Source organism: Mustela putorius, unplaced genomic scaffold (genome assembly GCF_011764305.1).
Source record: "Mustela putorius furo isolate JIRA1106 unplaced genomic scaffold, ASM1176430v1.1 tig00000929_pilon_pilon_pilon, whole genome shotgun sequence".
In the NCBI taxonomy this organism is placed as follows: domain Eukaryota; kingdom Metazoa; phylum Chordata; class Mammalia; order Carnivora; family Mustelidae; genus Mustela; species Mustela putorius.
The window spans coordinates 1,547,920-1,569,414 of record NW_025421520.1 but is presented as its reverse complement, the minus strand read 5'-3'; the positions used below and the strand labels follow the sequence as shown (position 1 = coordinate 1,569,414).

Genomic DNA, 21,495 nt, shown 5'->3' with positions numbered 1-21,495 from the left:
TGTTACCCAGGTGGTCAAACTTGAGGTGAAGGGCACCGCCCTCCCCAAGACTGCTTTGGGTTCAGACATCAGTTGGAAGTTTGGGGTCCCTGGGGCTACCCTCACTTCTGACCAGCTGGCTTCAAAATCTGGACTACCCTCAGGTTCGATAGTTTAGACTAAATTAGAAAGTCTAGAAAGACTCACAGAACTCCGGAAAGAGCTGTACTTATGATTATAGTTTTATGATTAAAGGATACAAATCAGAACCAGCTAAAGGACAAGACACAGGGCGAGGTCGGGGCATGTCCCAAAGGCTGTTTCCTTGTTCTTAGAGATGCGTGACCCTCCCAGTACCCAAGTGTGACCATACTCAGAGACATGGCCAATTCTTTAATCCCCAGCTCCCCCACACCTGAGGAAGTGGTGGGTCTTCCCTGGGACCTCCCCTCCCCCAAACCACATTAGTATAAACGGTCAGGTGTGGTCCACATGAACTTGCCCGTCACATGGAACCTCGAGGGTTTAGAGCACAGCTCCAAGGGACAGGGACCAAGGCCCTCTGAATTCTCTAGAACACAGGTGGTCCTTTGGAGAATGCTCAGGAGATAATGCGTTATTATCAAGGCCCGTAGGTAAAGGTGAAGAGCCGGTCAAGCATTTATCCCTCTTTTTCCTTTTGTATTGTGTCAGTTTACGAAATATCAATGGGAGGGAATTTTTTTCTTTTTTATTTTTTTTAAAGATTTTATTTTTATTTATTTTTATTTATTTGACAGAGAGAGATGACAAGTAGGCAGAGAGGCAGGCAGAGAGAGAAGGGGAAGCAGGCTTCCTGCTGAGCAGAGAGCCCGATGCGGGGCTCCATCCCAGGACCCTGGGATCATGACCTGAGCCAAAGGCAGACACTTAACCCATTGAGCCACCCAAACCCCCCGGGAGGAAATTTTTCTTAATAAGAGTTTGTCACTAGTGAAGAAAGAGGGAATGGATTGGAATCCAGGAGTTGGCGTCTCTCTGTCTGGCACATCTCGTGGAGCCGGGGACCGGGCATGGACGGTTGGTGATGGCTAACGAGACAACAGGGCAACCAGTGTGACTGGCCTCCTGCCACACAGGACCCTCCCCCAGCACAGGACCTCCCTCCCCCGGAAGCAGTCCTCCAACAATGGCACCAGAAGCTGGCCAGGCCCCCGCATCTCACTGGCTTCCTCCCCACCATGGGGTGCATCTTGTCTAACAGGCACCAAGGACTTGGTGTCTTTGGGGATGAGTTGTTGAAAAAGAAAGAAATAGAGGGGGAATCTAGAGATTAAAATAAATTTTGGAGACATAGGGACGCCTGGGTGGCTCAGTGGGTTAAAGCCTCTGCCTTCGGCTCAGGTCATGATCCCAGGGTCCTGGGATTGAGCCCCATGTCGGGCTCTGCTCAGCGGGGAGCCTGCTTCCTCCTCTCTCTCTGCCTGCCTCTCTGCCTGCTTGTGATCTCTCTCTCTGTCAAATAAAAAAAATCTTTAAAAAAAATTTAAAATTTTGGAGACATAGCAATGAATTGTGACCTATGAACACCATTTGAATCCTGACTCGAAAAAAGTAAAAAATGATGAGACACTCAGGGAATCCAAACACTACCCAGATATCTCCTGCATTAAGTAATTATTTTTCATTTCTTTGGCTTAGAAAAAGAGCAGTCCTTGTCTTTCAACCATGCATCCTGAAATGTATACGGAAGAAACAATGCGATTTTGGGGATTATCCTCAAAATGATTGGGGCTGTGCAGAGGACCCGTGTCCACTGAGGAAGCCCAACCAGTTATGAGCTGAAAACTGTTGAAACTGACTGATCGTTCGTGAGGGTTTAGGATCTTTGGCTCTCTACTCTCGCGTATGTTTAGAATTTTCTCTGGTAAAAAGCTTTAAAAATTTCCATGGTGTTCCCCGGGCAGATGAAGAAATCCACTGCTTCTCATTTCCAGATCAGCTGCTAAGGCCAGGGCTGCAGGGGACCTGAGTACCGGACAGGGGTTCTGCCTGAAGGGAAGGGGTCTCCGGGCCACGGCGGGGGGTCCTGTAAAGAGGACAAAGACTCCAGAGGGCGACAGGTGACGTTGGCCCAGTTCTGGATGTGCTCCACGAAATGTTCTCCCAGTCCTGAAATGTAAGGGAAAAGACTCTCTTTGAAACATGATTGAGATAATTTTAGGATAATAAACAAGGTGTCGTGATATTAATGTAAAGAATGAGAATTGGAAATTACATCCACTTGGGTAATTTTCTTGACTTCTCTGAGTTCAAATTTTTTAATCTGTAAAATGAGAGGGTTGGACAGGGTCCATGGCTATCAATCTTTGTGCAAGTTAATATTGATCTATTTAATATCTGTGTGTCAATCTTTGCACCTCAAAAATACATTAAATATTTTAAAGTAATCACATTTCCTCAGGAAAAATATAATCATAAAGCTACTTACCAAATTTAATCAGGAAGGCGAGCTACAGGTGGGTCACGAAGGCTTGCTTTCCAGCGCGACACGGCGCGCGTGGACGTACCTTCACGGCTCTGCACTCGTTTATGCTTATGCCCTGTTTTTGCGTAGGAATGACTTGTAAAACCCAGATTCCAGGATACAATCGGGCTGTTACTAGAGATTTTTTAATTAAGCTTTGTATCGCACACCAATTGTATAGTTTTTTCAATGACGAAGTCCCAGGGCGTTTGCTCTTAAATAGACGGTGAATCCAGGCACCATTTCCAATTTCAGGAGGGAAACGGCCGAGCTTGTGAAGCCAGTTGCTCCCTCCCCTGGGCCGGCCGTCGTGCATGGTTCTCTGAGAAGCTGTCACGGGGGCAAAGCAGCGAAATCAGCCTTTGTCCTCGGGCGCGCTAGATTTCAGGTTTCCTCGCTGTGGCTGTGATTTTGGCACCGCAAAAAGGAGAGTTTGCCTTGGAAGTTCCGTTTTTATCCGCTCCTGGGTATGTGCCCAATGGAACTGAAAGTAGAGACTCAAACACACTGGGTACCAGTGGTCATCCCCGCGTTATTCACGGTGGCCAGAAGGTAGAACAGTCGCAAGAGCTACAACGGGACGCGGTCCAGCGTCCGCCCGTGGAAGATGGATACACCCCGGCGGACATGCCCGTGCACTGGGAAATGACCAGCCTTGGAAAGAAGGACATTTTGACAGTGCCGCGGCGAGGGTGAAGCTCCACGGGGTGGGCAGAGTGAGGTAGAACAGTCACAAAGGACAAACACGGCACTGTCCCACTCCTGTGAGGTCCTAAGAGCCCTAAGACAGCGAGTGGGGGCGCAGCTGGGGTGGGAGTTAGTGCTTCCCAGGGACGCAGTTTTCGTCTGGGAAGGTGGGAGGTTCTGGCAATGCGTAGCGGTGATGGGTGCGCAACAGTGCCGATGTGCTTAATGAAGCAGAACTGTGCCTTGAAAATGGTTAAAGTGGGGGAGTCTGGCGGGCTCCATCAGACAGGTGGGCAGCTCTGGATCTCTGGGTGGTAAGTTCAAGCCCCACGCTGGGTGTAGAGGTCCTTAAACAGATAAATAATTTTGAAAAACATTTATTTCTTTATTCATTTGACAGACAGAGATCACTAGTAGGCAGAGCAGCCCGCAGAGAGAGATGAGGAAGCAGGCTCCCCACTGAGCAGAGAGCCCGATGCAGGGCTCGATCCCAGGACCCTGAGATCATGACCTGAGCCAAAGGCAGAGGCTTTAACCCACTGAACCACCCAGGTGCCCCAAATAAATATTTTAAATAAAAAAATCAATCAAGCAAGCAAGCAAGCGGTAAGTTTTATGTTGTGGGTAGTTTTACCACTATTAAAAGATTCATGAGTACACAGACAGGTGTCTGTCGTTTGACAGGAGGGGGTGAGGCAAAGTCCTCAAGGAGGGACTGGGAGGATTTCTATGGCCTTTTTCAGACAGCAGTGTGCCACGTTTGCATCAACCTGTTCATAACACAAAGATACAAAGGTTCCCTCAAATTTTGCAGATATTGTGCTGTGACATTCAATAGTTTGTTACTAAGGATTTTCTTGCTTTTAAATTAGATTGGGGCGGCAGGGAGCATGTCTGATAGAGTCCCTCCTTTTGAAGGAGACTCTGGTCAGTCTGTTGCCTGCCCTTTGGAGTGGGTTTGCTCCATGGGGTAAGACCCTGAGATTGAGAATCTTCAGGGGGTGCAGCACGTGGCGGGGCTCCGGACACCTGAAAGGAGACGGCCGAGGAGAGGGAGCGAGAACCCACCGTCCTGGGGCTCGGTGGCCGGCAGCACCCTGCGCCGTGGGACAGGCTTCAAACCGGCTGGAGGAGCCAACGGAGAAGGACAACAGATGCGCGGGGCAACCTGCCGGAGGCCCCACAGGGTCCGAGGGAGCAGGTGGGACCCCACGGCTGGTCCGTTTCTGGGCAAGGTCCCCAGAACCGGGAGATGCCAGGTTTGAAGGCTTCCCAGACATTTTCTCCCCCAGGGTTCTGTGGTTCTCTGGCCTGCGTGAGGCCGGGAGCAGAGAAGCCGGGGGAGGGCTTGCTCACACCACCCTGAGCTCCCTTCCCCACTGCGAGGGGCGCCGAGGAGGGCACAGGTCACACAGTCATTAAGGCACAGTTTTTAATTCTAGACCTAGACAGGGTTTTTGGTTTTTTTTAAGATTTTATTAATTTATTTGACAGAGAGAGAGATCACAAGTAGGTAGAGAGGGGGAAGCAGGCTCCCTGCCAAGCAGAGAGCCTGACGTGAGGCTTGATCCCAGGACCATGAGATCATGACCTGAGCCGAAGGCAGAGGCTTAACCCACTCAGCTGCCCACACGGCCCCAGACCTAGACAGGGTTTTAAGGGGGAAAACTGCCAAAACATGGCCATGGCTCAGTTCATGAGCAAGCAGGACACCAAGGGGATGGAAGTCAGGCGACCAGCCCGAGGTGATTCTGGAAGGCCCTGTCCACTATGGGCTGCTCTCTGATGCCTCTTGTCAAAATAGTCCTTTCCCATCAAATCTCGTTAAAGACTCGGCACAGCTCAATGTGACATCTGCTCCTCAACAGGATCCTGAACCAGGAAGAAAAGGCCAGCTTTCTCTGGAATGTTCCAGCAGGGAACTCAGGTGCACGCCCAGAGCACGAGCAGGCAAAGGCGAGCGGTTGGGGCGTCTGGGGCACACGGTTCTGCTGCCTGGGACTGGGCCTCTCCCGATCATTTCAGATTTTTCACATGATTTTGAAAAGTTAAAATGAATCCAACCCATTCGGGCACTGTGCAGATGTGGAGATCTCCGGGGGGCTTTGTGGGTGGGACAGCCTCGCTCCTTCACCGGCCCGCGGGGACTGGCTGGGAGGGACGGAGCGGAGCGGTCATTTAGAGGCAGTTACGGAGATGACTGTCATACCAGAAAAGTCACGGGTCCTTGTGCGTCCGGCCTGGCTGCGGGCCGAAGCCGGGCACAGCGCAGGCCTCCCGCTCGGCCCCTGGTGGGGAGGGTCCCGTGGGCACCACAGCCCCTTCCCAGTCCCTGGCTTGTCAAACCCAGTGGCAGACACACACAGTACTCCAGCCCACCAACACCTCCATCTGGGAATGTCTGGAACTGACATTCGGTTCTGGAGTTTTCTCAGCAGAACCTGTGCATCAGGGTCTGAGTACAGGAACGGCAGGGCCGGGATCCAGTCTGACTGCTTCTCCTGGTGGCAGACCCACAGTCCTGGCCAGTGAACTCTCACAGATCCAGATTTGTATCAGAGCTGTATTGCTGCCTAACAGATTACCCCAATAGCCAATGGCTTAAAACAATAAACACCTCGTGTCTCAGTTTCCGTGGGTCAGAAATTTGGGAATGGCTTTGCCTGGGGGGGGTCTGCCTCAGGGTCTCTTGGGAGCTTGCAGATAAGATGGTCCTGGGGCTACGGCTTCATCCGAAGGCTCAGCTGGAGCTGGAGGGGCTGCTTCGGAGGCATCGGCCTCTCCTGGGTGCGGGCTGGAGACCTCCCTTCTCTGCCTTCACCATACCTTTTCTCTTCTGCGTCCTGGTGCTTTATGTCTGGGGCCTCCCTGACCCTAGGAGCCCTGCCCACCCAGGGCTCGCCCCTCCTTAGAGACAGTCAACACTGTCTACCTAGGAAAGCATCTTACAAATGCAAAGTAAGCCCTGTGGAGTCCGTGAGCCTGTCATCTGCTCTAGCAGGCCCTCACACTCTGGGCCACTGTCCGTGGGCCCTAACCACCCCAGAGCAAGGCCCGGACAGTTGGGAGCAGCTCCTCTGCCCCAGAGCCCACCTAAGTCACTCAAACCAACCAATCCTAAGCCTACTTACCCTACCTCACCCACTCCTTCTTGCAGAAACCAAAGTAAAAGCTCTTGTCCATCTCGCCACCACACCTCTTGACTTGCCTTCTCTCTTCCCATGGAGCCTGCATGGTGTGACCAGCCCCTTCTCTTGGGATCTAGCATATGGCCTTTCGCTGGGCAATTTTCTCGCCGTCTGTTGGCCTCACCACGCCTGACTGATAAAGCCTATAGACCAGACGCCCAGCTTGGTTCTCCCCATCCCTTGCAAATGCTCCCTGCGTGCTGCTACAGACACTGTGGAAGTCATAGCTGGAGGGTCACCCGCTTAGGTCTTGTTCGAATGACAACTGACTGCTGTGTGGCTGGCCTGGAGAGCTCTAGGCAAGACCTGGATTTTTCTGGATCTTCCTTTAGGCTCACTGCTGCTTAGAGCCTTGGCTCTTAAATGAACACCTTGTATCAGAAGAGATTTACTACTCTAACTATATCTGTATCTCAATTTAATGAAAATGTTAAGGATACTTTGATGGTCTCGCGCCAGTGTAATTTTAAATAAAATGTCTTCATTCTTTGGCAGCGTACGCTGCCCTGACATTTAACTATTGGAAAGTGCTTAAGCGAAGTGCTCTTTACAATATTGTCTTTATAACATCGGCTTGTTTTACAGCATTTTTCCCCCAGAGTAAACATATAATGTTTAGGGAAATATTTGAGGCAAACTTCGTCTATGTCACTAGACATTAAACGCTGGCTGACTGTAGATTATAAAGCAATGTATTTTGGGGGTAAAACACGGGGCTTTGGAGTGACACAGTAACTCTGGACGTGAACCCCAGCCACGCGCAAACCAGGTCTCAGACTTGTCATTAGAGAATCCAAGCCACGGTTTCTGTATTTGTGAGACGTGGGTAATGGTATTTACCTGGTAAGGTTGCGGTGAGAAGCAGATACGGAAAAGAATCCATATGGCATATACTGTAATTCCTGTCAGAAAATGAATGCCCGAAACATAGTAGCTTTCATTTCTCCCTGCTGTGCTGATATGCTGTAGCGTTTAGTTATCTGCAGGCGACTTTGAACAGAAGCGTAAGTGTTTCTCGTTTGGAAGGTGACTACTTTGGCCAGGCCAGGGAGGAGGGGCTCTGCTGGCTGTCCCAGCGGCTCACCGCGGCCAAGGCCAAGTGGAGCCCTTGCCGTCTGGCCTCCTGCTTGTTGACACTCTTAATGGTCTAACCTTTTTAAGTAATTAAAATGACGGTGATGATAATGCATAAAAAGGGGATCAGTAAGACGTTCACAGTGTTTTACTGATGCTTGGTCTTTTGCTTTCGCTTATTGTTAAACTCAAAGTACCCCTGGCCAAGTGCCCTCGGAATGTCCATGTTCAGTACTAACAATGGTCCGCAGAGATGAAGTTTGTTCAGTATGTCCCTGTCAGCAAGACCTCCATCTCAGGAGCCGTCTGCGCCAAGGCCGGCACCTCAGCCAGGGTTGGTGGGGGAGACTTTTGCCCACTTGGCAGGTAAAGTTGAGGAAGTTATCTGACTCATCCAAAGTCACACAGCCAGGAGGGCGTGGCTGGGACCCCCGAGTGCGCGTGGCTAGACCCCTATGTGGGCGGGGCTTGGACCCAAGGCTGCTTCTGAACAATGCTTTGCCTCAAGAAAACATGTTATCCTAGAACCCAGCAATTGCATTACTAGACATTCACCCCAAAGATACACATGCAGTGATCTGAGGGGGCACCTGCACCCCAATATTTATAGCATTAATGTCCACAATAGCCAAACTATGGAAAGAGCCCAGATGTCCATCAGCAGACGAATGGATCAAGAAGATGTGGTTCATATGCACAATGGAATACTATGCAGCCATCAAAAAAGAAATATTGCCATCGGCAGCAACAAGGTTGGAAGGAGAGGGTATTATGCTGAGTGAAATAAGTCAATCTGAGATAGACAATTATTACACGATCTCACTCATGTGTGGAATTTAAGAAACAAAGGATAAGAGGGGAAGAGAGGAAAAAATGAAACAAGGAAAAAATCAAAGAGGAATACAAACCACAAGAGACTCTTAATCATAGGAAAACAGGGTTACTGGAGGGGAGGGGGCTGGGGGTATGGGGTATCTGGGGGATGGGCCTTAAGGAAGGCATGGGACAGAATGAGCCCTGTGTGTTATGTGCAACTGATGAGTCACTGACCTCTGCCTCCGAAACTAATAATACGCTGTGTGTTAGTTAAGTGAATTTAAATTAAAAAAATAAAATTAAAATGTGCCCTGCATAGCAAAAAAAATAAAAGCTAAGCGATTTTCCTTTGAAAGTGGAAAGCGTGCATAGATAATTGCACACATCGTTTAACCTGTCAGTGATAACAGGAAGAAGGTTTTGCTGAAGAACAGCGCGGCCGTCTATACAAGGCGCCTTGAAAGGATGAGGTCTTAAGCCATTCTGCACTGGACGCAGTTCCGTTTTTAGCAGAAATAAATAAATGATTCATAGTCCGTAATCTTAAAGAGCTTTCTGATAAAAAGAAAAAAAGGCAAATGCTGATCAGTGTGAAGCCTAGTTATGAGATCGAGAGCTTTCCATTACGCCCCTCTGGACAGTTATGGGACCTCGCGTCCCACATCCCGGCTTCCTGTACACTGACGTCCCTGCGTTGAAGGTCAGAGTCACGTCCGATGACCAGGACCATGAGCCAGGCCGCTGGGGGAGCAACGTGATGCCCAAAGCACATGGCCCTGGCCCGCAGGCCTCGGAGCCCAGTGCTGACCCCAGGACCCCGAAGCGTGGCACCCCCGAGGGCGGGCGCAGCTGAAGGCGTGCGAGAAAGCAGCTCCCACAGCTCTGCGCCCCCCTCGAGTGAGGCAGCAGAGCTAAAGGATGTTTTGTTTTGACCTTATTGGGTGACTGCAGGTGCCCTGTGGGCTCCGACTGTCCCGGTCGCACAGCAGGTGAGAACATCAGGGAAGGTGTGGACTGTGGGTCTCAGCCAAGGCGAAACCTGGAGGGCTGGGGTGGGGGGCGGGGGGCCAGCCGCCAGAGCCAGGCCTCCACCCCAGCACAGGCACAGAACATGCCTGTAGGGGAGAGACTGTGCTTGTAGGCGTGCAGGGAAGGGTCCTGGGGATCCCACGGCGACCCGCATGGCACCTGCAGCTCCGAATCAGCTGGGTCCAATGGGGTAAGAGTGAGCTTCCCTAATCAACGGGCCACAGGCCTAAGCAATTCTGCTGCAAAGCACAGGGCGGGGGGCCGCGGGGGTGTAAAGCCGCTGTGACAGAGCTCACCCTCGGAGGGCATCAGAGCCACGGACACGGCTCGGAGGGAAGAGAAAGGCGCTTCAGAAATGCTGGTGAGGAGAGAAAGGTGACTCAAGTCAGGCCTGCTGCCGGGGCCTGCCCCGCCGAGAATTGTAATGTGTGCAAGACGCCGGGCCCTGGTGTCTCAAGGACCGGTTTCTGAAGCGGGAGAGCCGGCTCGGGTGAGACCCCAGATTCCCCTGCACGGGGCAGACACAGCGCACAGTCCCTCAGCAGGAACCAAGAACACTTGGCATGATTTCCAGGCACTGGCCCAGAGGAGTCCCGTGTTCGTGAACCTAGACTCTCATCTACCTGGGTCTGGAATGCCCTTGACCCCACTGTGGTCTTGGCATGCTCCCTGGACTTCTGTTCCCCTCAACAGGCTTTCTGCTTCCACCTTCGATCTCTTCCCTGAGCCACGGGCCACTTAGAACGTGTTGTTCAAGCTCCGCCTTTGTTACCTCCCTAAATTTTCCGTCAAGGATCGGTCAAGGACTTCTAATTTCATTCCGCTGCAGGCAGAGAACATATTTGGAATGATTTCCATGGAGGGTTGTCAATGGTGAGCGTGAGCCCACTCTGGAGAATGTCCCACGCGGTCAGCTCTGGGTGGCGGGCACTCCTGGTCAGTTGTGGCCCTTGGATTCCATCTTACAAAGTCACTTAATTTTCGTTCTTTATGTCCCCTGGAACAGCGTGTGTCCAAGGTTAAGGCATCTTATTGCTGCCATTTCATTAATGTTATGGACTGTCCCCACCCCCCAGATTCGTACGTTGCTATCCCCACCCCCTGTGTGACGTGGTCAAGAGGAGGGGCCTTCCGGATGTGATTACATCACAAGAGCGGAGCCTTCATGAGTAGGATTAGTGCCCTGATCCTGGGGCCCCTGAGCCTTCTGCTGCGTGAGGACAGAGGGGGCGCCATCGGTGAACCAGGAAGCCCTTATCACCAGACATCACATTTGCTGGTCTTGATCTTGGACTTCCAGCCCCAGAACCATGAGGAACCTTTCTGTCACTTGTAAGCTACATAGTCTGGGGTGTTCTGTTACAGCAGCCCAAACTCAGATCGTGAAGTGTTTCTGAAAGAAATTTACCCTTAAAATTATAGTACACACAGAAAGTATGTGTAATATATCTCCATTTAAAAGAATAAGCCAGGGACGCCTGGGTGGCTCAATTGGTTGAGCGGCTGCCTTCGGCTCGGGTCATGATCCCAGCGTCCTGGGATCAAGTCCCACATCGGGCTCCTTGCTCAGCAGGGAGCCTGCTTCTCCCTCTGCCTCTGCCTGCCACTCTGTCTGCCTGCTCTCTCTCTCTCTCTGACAAATAAATAAAAAATCTTAAAAAATAAAATTAAATTAAAAAAATAATTAAAAGAATAAACCAGGGGTTCTTGGGTGGCTGGGTTGATGAAGCGTCTGCCTTTGGCTCAGGTTGTGGTCTCGGGGTCCTGGGATCGAGCCCCACATTGGGCTCCCTGCTCAGCGGGGAGTCTGCTTCTCCCTCCCTCTCCCACTCCCCCTGCTTGTGCTCTCTCTGTCAAATAAATAAAAACCTTCAAAAAAAAAAAAGAATTCTATTTTGAGATATAGATTCACAGGAAGTTGTGAAAACGGTGCAGAGATGTCGTGTATGCCCTTTATGTAATTCCCTTCATGTCGTATCTTATGTGATTCTAGTACAACACCCAAACCAAGTTGCGGACATGACGGGGGGCGTGTTCATGGTTCTGTCTCATTTTATCACACGTAAGCACCACTGACCAAGCCCCAGAACCCTTCCACCACCACGAAGACCTCCCTCCTATGGCTCCCAGATGGTCCTACCTGCCCCACCTTCCCCTCCTTAGTCCCTCACAACGACTAACCCAGTCTCTCTATCTAGGCGTTTGTCATTTTGCGATAGAAATGGCATTATCCAGTCTGTCTGCGACCTGTTGGGAGAGACTTTTGCAGTTGGCAGCATCCTGAGGGTACGCGGGGCACTGCTGATTCCCACCTGTGGGGAGGATACACCACAGTGGGGTTGACCACTGACCTTCAAAGGACATTTTGGTTGTTTCCAGATTTGGCCGATAGAACAAAACTGACATGAACAGTTGTGTGTTAATGTTATGTGCACATACATTTTTATTTGCCTGGCGTAATGTCCAGGAATGCAAGTTCTGGGCCATTGGTAAGTGTTCGGTCTCCTGTAGAAAAAGGAATGCCCAAACTCGTTTCCAGAATGGCTGTAACATTCCACATAGGGAAGGCTGAGTTTCTCCACCTCCTGGTTAGCATTTGGTGCTGTCTCTATGTTGCATGTTAGCGGTTCTAATGGCTTTTATGTGATTTTAACCTACCTTTTCCCACTGCCTTTTAGAAATCATCGATTTCACGCGCAAATATTTGCGGGCCCACTGGACAGTACAGCAGGCCCCTAGGCGACCTGCAGCCTGGAGGAGGAAGCGGGACCGGACCCAGAAGCGTCACACTCCACCCGCATTCGGCCCTGGGATCGGCGGCGCCCACGCCGGCGAATCTTTTATCCCCCACTTATCCTTGCAATCCACTGCTGGGTTTCGTAGGGCCACAATGAAAACATCGTGTCTTCCGAAACAAAGAGGTACAGACTGACATTCGGAGATGATGTCTAGGGTTCGCTTCCCAATCCCGGCAGCGTGGTTAAGGGCCGGGCGTGAACGGCACAGAGGCGGGCGCGAGCGGTCACCTCCGAGGTTGGTCACGGGCGGCGGGAGCCCGTTGTACCGCTTCATACCCGGCATTACCGGGCCTCAGAAGTACCCGGAAAGCATCTTTGAAAACCCTTCAGAAGCACCCGGTTTGGGTTTTCTCCCCTAGCCTGGGGGCAGAGCGCGAAGTCCTCGGTGCGCGCCGCGGGCCCCAACCCGGCACAGCGCGGGCGCGGGTGGAGGCTGAGGCCGGAGAACGGGGCGGCCACGCGGGGACGAGTGGAGAACAGAGCCGCGTACCCCGCGCGGCCCCGGCCCGGCGCGCCCGAAGCTGGGCCCCGAGGACGCGCTCGCGGACGCACGCGCCGGCGCCGCCCGACCGACGGGCCCCGAGACGCACGACGCCCCGATTCCGGACGACCCCCGCGGACCGCCGGCCGCAGAGCGGAGCGCAGGGCCCGGCCCGGGGGTCTCCGGCGCACGCGCGGCCGGCCGGGGGCGCAGTGCCGGGCCGGGGCGCTCCGCGGACCTGGGGCGCGGCCGGTCGGTCAGGGCAGAGTCCGCGCGCTGCGGCGAGCGCGGCCCGCGGGCTCCGGCTCGGCCGCGAGTGCGGGACACCGTCCGAGGGCGGGGGCCGCGCGCTCGGGGTCCCACGACGTCCGCGCGGGTCGCGCACGGGGGCCCGGGACCCGACACGGCCGGCCGCCCCCCGCACCGACCGCGGCCAGCCCGCGCCCCGGGCCTGCGCACGCGCGCGTCCAGCTCCGGCGCGCAGGTGCCGGCGCCCCCGCCCCGCCCTGCCGCAGAGCCGGGTCACCGCGGGGCCTTCCCACGCTCCGGCGCGTCGGCGACGGGCGCGCGCACGCTGGAGGGCTCGGGGAGCGCCGCGGCGTCGGCGACGGGCGCGCGCACGCTGGAGGGCTCGGGGAGCGCCGCGGCGTCGATGGCGGGCGCGCGCACGCCGGCCGGGCTCCGGGGAGCGCCGCGGCGTCGATGGCGGGCGCGCGCAGGCTGCGGCCCGCGGGCTGCAGGGCCGGGGCGTCGGCGTCGGCGTCGGGCGCGCGCGCGCAGGCGGGGCCGCGCACGCAGTCCCGGCCGGCGGCCATCTTTCCTCCCGGCGGCTGCTCCCGGTGCAAGTGCGGGGTCCGCGGCCCTGCCGGCGCCCTCGGCCTCGGCCGGAGCAGTGGGGAGGCGTGGATGAGGGGGGAGGTGCGGAGGAGCCGCCCCCGCTGTGTGCCGCCTCCCCCCCCTCCCACTCAGGGCGGGCTGGGGCTCGGGGTCGCCCCCCGGCGCGGCCCGTCCCGCCCGCGGAGACCCCTCCCCCGGGAGCCCGCCCCGCCCGCCCCGCTGCTGTCAGGGTCGGGGGCTCCTCCCAGATGGGATAGGCGGTCACGATGTTCAGCTTCGAAGGGGACTTCAAGACGAGGCCCAAGGTGTCCCTCGGAGGCGCCAGCAGGAAGGTGAGGGCGGCCTGTGCGCGGGCCCGCGGCTCCGGGGGCGGCCGGGCGGGGGCTGCCCTGCGGGCGGGGCCGCTACCCTTCCTGCGGCCGCGGGGGTGCGCGCCGCGCCGGGGGCCGGGGCCGCGGTGGTCCCCGCAAGCGTTTGCGGACGGCGGGGCCGCGGCCGCTCCCCGGGCCGGGGCCGCGCGGCGGGCGGTGTCCGCGGCCGCGCCGCGGGGCCGGACGCGCGTGGGAACCCGGCGCCTCCAGGCCACGCGCCCGGCGCTCCGGACACCGCGGGGTCCCCGGCCGCCGTCCTCCGGGGCTCGATGCTCCGTCCCTCGCGCCGCCGCGGTGCCCCGTGCGCTCGCCCCGACGGCGGCCTGGCTCGCGGCTGCTTCTCCGTCCGCCTGGGATTCGAGGCCGAAAGTAGAGGCGCCCCGCGGGTTCGGAAACGTGCGGCGGGCCTGGTCCGTGGGCGCTTACGGGTCTCCGGCGCGGGGCGCTCCTCTTCGCTCGCTGACCCGCGCGGGTCGTGGGGTGCACGACCGGGTGGGCGCGGAGTCCTCGGCCGATGCTCGGTCCCCGGAGCGGCGTCCTGTTGGCTTCGTGCTGGGCGCTGCGGTGCGCTCCTCGGCCCCGGCGGCGACCCCGGCACGGAGCGGGCAGACCCCCCACCCCGCCCCGGTTGTCGTCGGGCCTTGGGGTGCGCGCGAGCGGTTGGCTGCAGGCGGCCGGCCGGAGAGTGCGACGGAGGTCGGTCGGGCCGCCCGAACCCTGCAGGTGCCCTCGGCGCTCCCCGCAGGTGCAGCGGACAGGTGAGGGCTCACGAGGGCTGCCCATGCGCGCTGCGGGCTGCGGGCCGCTCCTCGCCGCTTCGCCCCGAAACCGGAGCGCTCCGCATGCGCGGCTCGCGTGCTGTCGCCCCGACGGGCGACACCGCTCCGCGCAGCAGCTCTTACCTGTTGATCGGCACCGCGGGGAGATGGCGCGGCTTGGCGTTCAGCCGTGCACAACAGTTTCCTTTCCTTTTCTTTTTTTTGGTTGAAGTTTAGACTAAACAGCTGTATGTGTCTTAGGTCATGTCTCTAGAAGAGCTTGAGGAGGTGACCTTGGTGCACATGACACTGGCGGGGGGAAGGGGGCAGGGAAAAAGGGGTCTTCTTGCTTGGAGTCTAGCTGCGGCTCAGTCCCACCAAGAACCCGGGACCACGGCTGGCATCACAGAACCGTCCCTTCTTGAGCTAAGGGGGCTAGAATTTTGTAACACACCCCCCCCCCCGTATCAGTTGGTCTATGGCTGCAGGCCACCCCTGGGGTGACAGTGGGACTCTGGCACTGCTGGCCCTTGGCTGAGGGCAGTTATCCTGGGAAGGTAGCACTCAAGAGCCAACAGTACTTAACACACAGTGGCTAAGGATGGGTGCACTGGCCTGGAATTGGGGTGAGGAATCAACTGCGGGTTCAGCCGGGAGGATTTTTAGGAATGACTGCACCGTGGTGACCACCGCCCTCCCCCCCAATCAAGTAACACTCCCAGCATTCCATAGGCTCCCTTCTGCTCCCTTCTATTCAATATTCCTTCTCCCCGAGATAGTTGCTGTGTGATCTCTGTTACCGTAACTTAGTTCTGCCTGTTGAACTTCATGTGATGGTCACATACAGTTTGTTTCTGCGTTGGGGGTCCGCATTCTGTCCCAGAGGTGGAGTCCATTCTCCTCGTTATGTCGCATTGTGTGATCTGTTTTTGTGGTGTCTTCTTGAGGGTACACACCCGCCCCTGTGCTGGGTCATACACACACTTCGCTCTAGTGTACGCACCTGCGGTGTCTGAGGGTATCGGTGGCCGCACTTCCTTTCAACATTTCTTATTGTTGGTCCTTAATTTAGGCAATTCTGGTGGGGATGTAGTTTCATCGTGTTACAGATTTAATTTTGTTTCTGGGCAGAAGTGTTGGGCACCTACAAATGCATATTTTTTAAATTTTCTTAAGCTACAATGTGATTCTTTCTCCTTATTTAAAAGGTAAAAGGTTATAACGGTTTTCTTTCACGTATTGAATTGTTTGTAAGATTCCCTTCTTTCTTGAGCTTGGTGGAACACTGAATAGTGCCACCTTTTGAATACATATTTTCTTTTTCCAAATTAAATGACTGTTTTTCGTGTTTATTTGTAAAGGTTCTGTGCAGCATCTGAAACATAATAAGGAAAATTCCATGCCCTCATTATGGTCTTGTTGGACAGTTAAGATTTAAACAATTAGAAGTCAAATAACAGTAGAGAGTAGTTACTATGTTCTGGATTTCTGCTGGGGCTGGTCCAGGAAAGGGTAGAGTTGGTTGGGGCTTAGTCTTAAAAGATGCAGAGTTAGGGTTGGTGGGAAACAAGAAGGCATTCTAGGTGGTGGGAGGGTGTACCTGGAGTCAAGTACATACTGGGTTCCGCTGATTCCAAGTCACACAGTTTCCTTCTGTTAGTATTTCTGTTACCAGGGTACATCTTGGCGGCATGGCATAGTTCGTGGACGGTATTTTCATTTCCTTTCTTGTAGTGCAGAGAAGAATATCTTAGCTGCCATTCGATTACAAGCATAGAAATCCACTGAAAATTGCTTAGTAGGGGAAAGTGTATGGGAAGAATTTGATGGTGTCTCAAAGAATGTGTGGACAGAAACACACCCAGATACCAAGTCGTCAGCACCAAGGTGGTTACTCTTGGTTTTTCTCCTTGGGCTACACTGCCTCCTTCATTCTTGGCTTTCTCCCTTGACCTTACACATGACCTCGGCAGTGTATGATTTCCTAGTTGAGGTGTCCAGCCGAGATTGTCGGATCACAATTCCCTTTCTCAGGAGAGGAAATCCGATCGGTCTGGGTCAGCTTCCCACCCGATGAGCTGAGTCTGGGATGGGGGTTGGAACCTTTGGTACTAAATGAGCAGTCTAGTTGTGTGATTAGTAGGGAGTGGATTCTCCAAGAGGGGCAAGTGGTTGTTGAATGGAATGTCTAGGTTTCTGTGGACATGGGCAGAGATGTGTAGCAGGCTGTTGATTGTACGTGTGTGAACTGAGGGACATCTGAGCTAGGTGTGCAGATGTGGTAGCTACTGTCAGATACGTGATTCAGGATAGAAGTCCGAGGGGAAGGCCTGGAGCCTGGGATGGGGTATGGCTTGTGGGGCATTATAACATCTAATAAGTGAGAAGAATACTTAGGAAAGAATCATACATGGTGTGGAGCTGGGGTGGGGAGGGGGAGGAGACCACAGTGCTAGGTGCTGCAGGAGTGCAGTGAGGAAACACTAACAAGTATGAAGCCCACATGACTTTAGGGGGATAATAGTCCAGGGTCATAGGACTTGTAAGTCAGTTTGCAGTACATCAGGGAGTGAATGGGAAGTCAGAAAGTAGGTAGATCTTTTTTGAAAAGGACTTGAAGAAGGTTACATTCAGGGGCTAATGAAGGTTTTCATTTTGAGGGGAGGGAGGGATAAAGTTGAGCAAGTTACAGGCTGGGGCAGGAGCAGGCAGAGGAGGGAGGAGTTGTGGAGCTCAGAGTGCTGGGGAAGGCCAATGGGAAGAATTAGGTGTGAGCAGAAGACAGAAAGTTTTTGAGATTTACAGGGAAGAAATGCATGTGCTTATAAAAAGTTAATCTTTTTTAGGATTTTATTAATTTATTTGGCAGAGAGAGAGCGCGCGGCGCGAGTGCATGGACACGAGCAGGGGGAGCAGCAGCCAGAGGGAGAAGCAGACACCCCACTGAGCAGAGAGCCCAATGGGGACCTCCACCCCAGGACCCTGGGATCATGACCTGAGCTGAAGGAAGATGCTTAACTGAGAGCCACCCAGGCGTCCCTGGAAAAGCTCATAGATAGGAGAAAGAAAATTAAAATTTCTTGCCCAACTTTGCGTAGACAGTAGAGGAAGAGTGGCAGTAGAAATAATATTTCTTTAAATTTTGTCCAAATAATATTTCTTTAATTTTTTAGAGCTTTATAGAAGAAAGTCAGGCAGACGGTACAGAGTTCCCTTCGTGCCCTCTCCTCCACCTCGCGTTTCCCCAGTTATGAGCATCTTGGTTTAGTGTGGGCCATTTGTCATAATTGATAAACCAGTATTGATACATTAACGTTCACTCTTTGTGGTTGTATTTTCTGTGGTTTTTGGCAAATGTATAATGACATATTATCCACCCTCAGAGTATCATACAGAATAGCTAATTGCCCTAAAAATCCACCCTCCTTTACTTACTCATGCTCCCCCACACTCCCTGCATCCTGTGGTAGGAGTGTTTGGTTGTATAAGGAGATTAGAACTAGGGCGCCTGGTGGCTTGGTTGGTTCCGTGTCCAGCTCTTGGTTTCTGCTCAGGTCGAGATCTCAGCATCCCGTGGGGGAGCCTTCGCTCAGTGCGGAGTCTGCTTCTCTCCCGACCTCTCTCTCTGCCCCTCTGCCCATGTATGTGCCCTCTCTCTCCCAAGTAAATAAATCTTTAAAAACAAAACAAAACCGCAGAACTGCCTTCCAGAGTGGCTGTCCTGTTTTCACCGCCGCCAGCAACGAATGAGAGTTCCTGTTGCTCCACAGCCCCTCCAGCATTTGGTGTCGTCAGTGCTCTGGATTTTGGTCCTTCGAATAGGTGTGTAGGAGGAGCTCGTTTTAATTTGCATTTTCTTGATGACACATGATGTAGAGTGTCTTTTCATAGGCTTATTTGTCATCTGTATGTGTCACCTTTTGCCCATTTTTAACTGGGTTATTTGGGGGTTTTTTAATTATTTTATAATTTTTTAAAATTAATTTTTTTTTAATTACTTATTTATTCATTCATTTGACAGCGATCACAAGCAGGCAGAGAAGCAGGCAGAGAGAGGGAAGCAGAGAGCCGGATGTGGGGCTCGATCCCAGGACCCTGAGATCATGACCCGAGCCAAAGGCAGAGGCTTAACCCACTGAGCCACCCAGGCGCCCCTTAAATTAGTTTTTTTAAAGTGGCCTCCATGCCCAGTGTGGAACCTAATGCAGGGCTTGAACTCACAACCCTGAGATCAAGACCTGAGCTCAGATCAAGTTGGATATTTAACCAACTGAGCCATAAGGCAGCTTTCCTTGTTTTTTATTTTTAAGTTGGCACTTGGTATATGTGTTGTCACGCTACTCTGTGTATATTGCAGTGGAAAATAAAACTCTTGTGGCTCTGTCATTAAGTAAAGTAAACATTTTTCTGAGATCAGATTTATGTTAATTTATTGTCAGGACTGGTATTATTACATCACTGTTTCATTGAGCAGTACCACTTCCGTTCTCTTGAACATAACTGTTGGTAGCCTTCATATATGGGGCCAAAAAACTGTAGTTCCCCATAGCAGGTAAGGTTAGGAATTCTTGATCTGGTTCTTAGGGAGATCAGGCGGAAGAGAAGGGCTGAGACTTTTGTCTAGTTCCCCTTGTACTTGTAATCAGGGCCTGGGGTGAAGCAGGCGAGGCAGCTAGGACCCAGAATTTCTAGGAGGGACTCGCTCAGGTTGGACAACTGCAGGGCTCCGGGCAGCCTCACTTTCGAGGCTGGCCCCGCGGCAGCACTGCAGGCAGCTGCTTACATCTTGTCCCCTAGGTACCTGGCTTGCCTCACCAGTCCCTGCCTGGCTGGGCACACTTCAGCTGCTTTTAAAGCCTAGGGACCTCCTTGCCCACTGAGTCTCTTAGCTAAGGGAGCACATAGGAGGTGTCACAAGAGCACACGGGAGCCACAGAAGAATTTCTTGCAGAAGCAGGAGTAAGTTCTCTCTGGGGACTTTACTTTTATTCTTGTAACTTAGCGAATGCAGACGGAGTTTGGAAGTTGGACATCTTATTCTTTGGCAGTGACCTTTTTTTATGCTACCGTAAGAGTAGCTGCTTCTACTCGTTCCTGCTCTCCTGCCTCAGTCTCTTCACGCTTTCCTTTACTTACACTGTCAACAGGAAGGCAGGAGCGGGAGCTTATTCTGTTGGCTTGTCTCCCTATAGCCCTTGCGTTCCGTGGTAAGCAGGTTAAAGACAGGCCTTATGGGGTAGATCCGCACGACCTACTTGCTGGGGGGTGGGTGGTACCGTTTAGCTTCAGAAATCTCAACAAGGTACATCCCCTCTAATCCAGTAATTCTAATGAATTTAGAAATTCATCCTAAGGATCTAATTTGACAGGTGCATAGGAAAGATGTTGGGAAAAAATGATGACTGTGGTGATATTCACCATATTAAAAACTTAAAACAATGTAAATATCTAACAATAGGAAATTCGTTAAGCAAATGGTCACGTAACAACGTAATGGAACACTGTACAACCATTAACATGGTCGTGATGTTTGCTTATTAATATCTGTACTTTAATGTCCTATTTATTAAAATGATTCATTGTTTATGGAAATAGCAGATTACAAAACAGTGCTGCAGTGAGCATTTAAATGACAGTAACCTAAACAGTCGTGACATTGGGGTGTCTGGCTGGCTCGCTGAGGAGAGCATGTGACTTTGTGTTTGTTTGTTTAATGATTTCTGTTCTTCTGAGAGAGCGTGAGTGGGGTAGAGGCAGACTCCCCACTGAGCAAGGAGCCCGACGTGGGGCTCGATCCCAGGACCCCAGGATCATGACCTGAGCTGAAGGCAGACGCTTCACAGACTGAGCCCCCCAGGCGCCCAGTCACCACGTTGGGTGTAGAGATTACTAAAAATCTTTAAAAACAAAACAAGATAGTCATGATATCTACTTACCACTTTCTGAGTCTCCAGGAAACGAAGGACGTGTTCTCTATTCCAGGGTGACAGTGTCTTGAAGCATTCCCTTCTCGTCACTCAGCTTTGTGGGGCAGGTGTCCGAGAGCAGCCGGGGCGGTGCTGGCCGCTCAGGATCTCGCAGAGGCTCAGGAGCCTAAAGCTGCGGGACTCACAGCGGGACTCACAGCGGGCTCCCTTGTCCACGTACCTGGAAGTCAGTGCTGGGGCGTGGGGGGCCAGTCAGCTTCCCGCCGCCTGCACTCTCCTGAGGGCTGCTCGTGTCCTCATGACATGGCTTGTGAGGTGAGAGGGCGCAGAGAAGGCGGCGCGCCTGTACGGGGCAGTCCTGAAGGTCACGTTCACGTTGGTCCTGTTCTCTTTGCCCATCCAGTCCACACTCAAGGCGAGTGTGGGTCAAGCTGCACGTCTTAACGGGAAGCAGCATCAAAGAATTTGTGGGAATATTCTTTTTAAAAAAATGTATTTTATTTATTGTGAGAGAGAGAGAGTGCGTGCGTGTGCACAGCAGGGGGAGGCGCAGAGGGGGAGGGAGAATCCCAAGCAGACTCCCATTGAGTGCAGAGGCTGACACAGGACTGGATCTCACAACCCTGTGGTCATGACCTCAGCTGAAATCAAGAGTTGGAGCCTCAACTGCCTGAGCCCCCCACGTGCTCCCAAATTTGTGAAAATATTCTAAAGCCACCACAGGAGGGGTATCAGTTTTAGCCAAGTTGTAAATGCTAATCCTAACATGACTTTTGTATGTTATTTTTCTGTCTTAACCTATTAAGATTTCAATATTATGGCTTTCCTTTTCTCCTACTGCATGGAGTCAGTAGTTATTAGCTGTGTAACTGTTACGGAAATAATGAAACAGTTGCAGAGCAAAAGGTGCCGACCAAATAACTTCTCGGTAGACATTTTGATGAAACTTAGTTGACTTGGAGACAACTTTGTAGCTCTGTGCCTTGGAAACTTACACAGATGTCATTTATTTGCAGCCATTTGAATTTACTTAGGTCAATCCGA

At 53.0% G+C, this 21,495-nt stretch overlaps 1 protein-coding gene across 6 annotated transcripts in view; it reads left to right on the top strand.

The window, feature by feature from the left end:
* Positions 1 to 13,337: 13,337 nt before the first annotated feature.
* The window catches only part of UBE3C (ubiquitin protein ligase E3C), a 110,543-nt gene continuing 102,385 nt past the window's right edge, over positions 13,338 to 21,495 (top strand). For 5 of the 6 annotated variants that reach the window (XM_045086278.1, XM_045086277.1, XM_045086280.1 and 2 more), the window contains exon 1: positions 13,338 to 13,727. In XM_045086278.1, coding sequence (XP_044942213.1) covers positions 13,662 to 13,727 — 66 coding nt within the window. In that variant the 5' untranslated portion in view covers positions 13,338 to 13,661. The remainder of the gene's footprint in view (positions 13,728 to 21,495) is intronic. The other variant, XM_045086275.1, reaches the window with a different exon arrangement.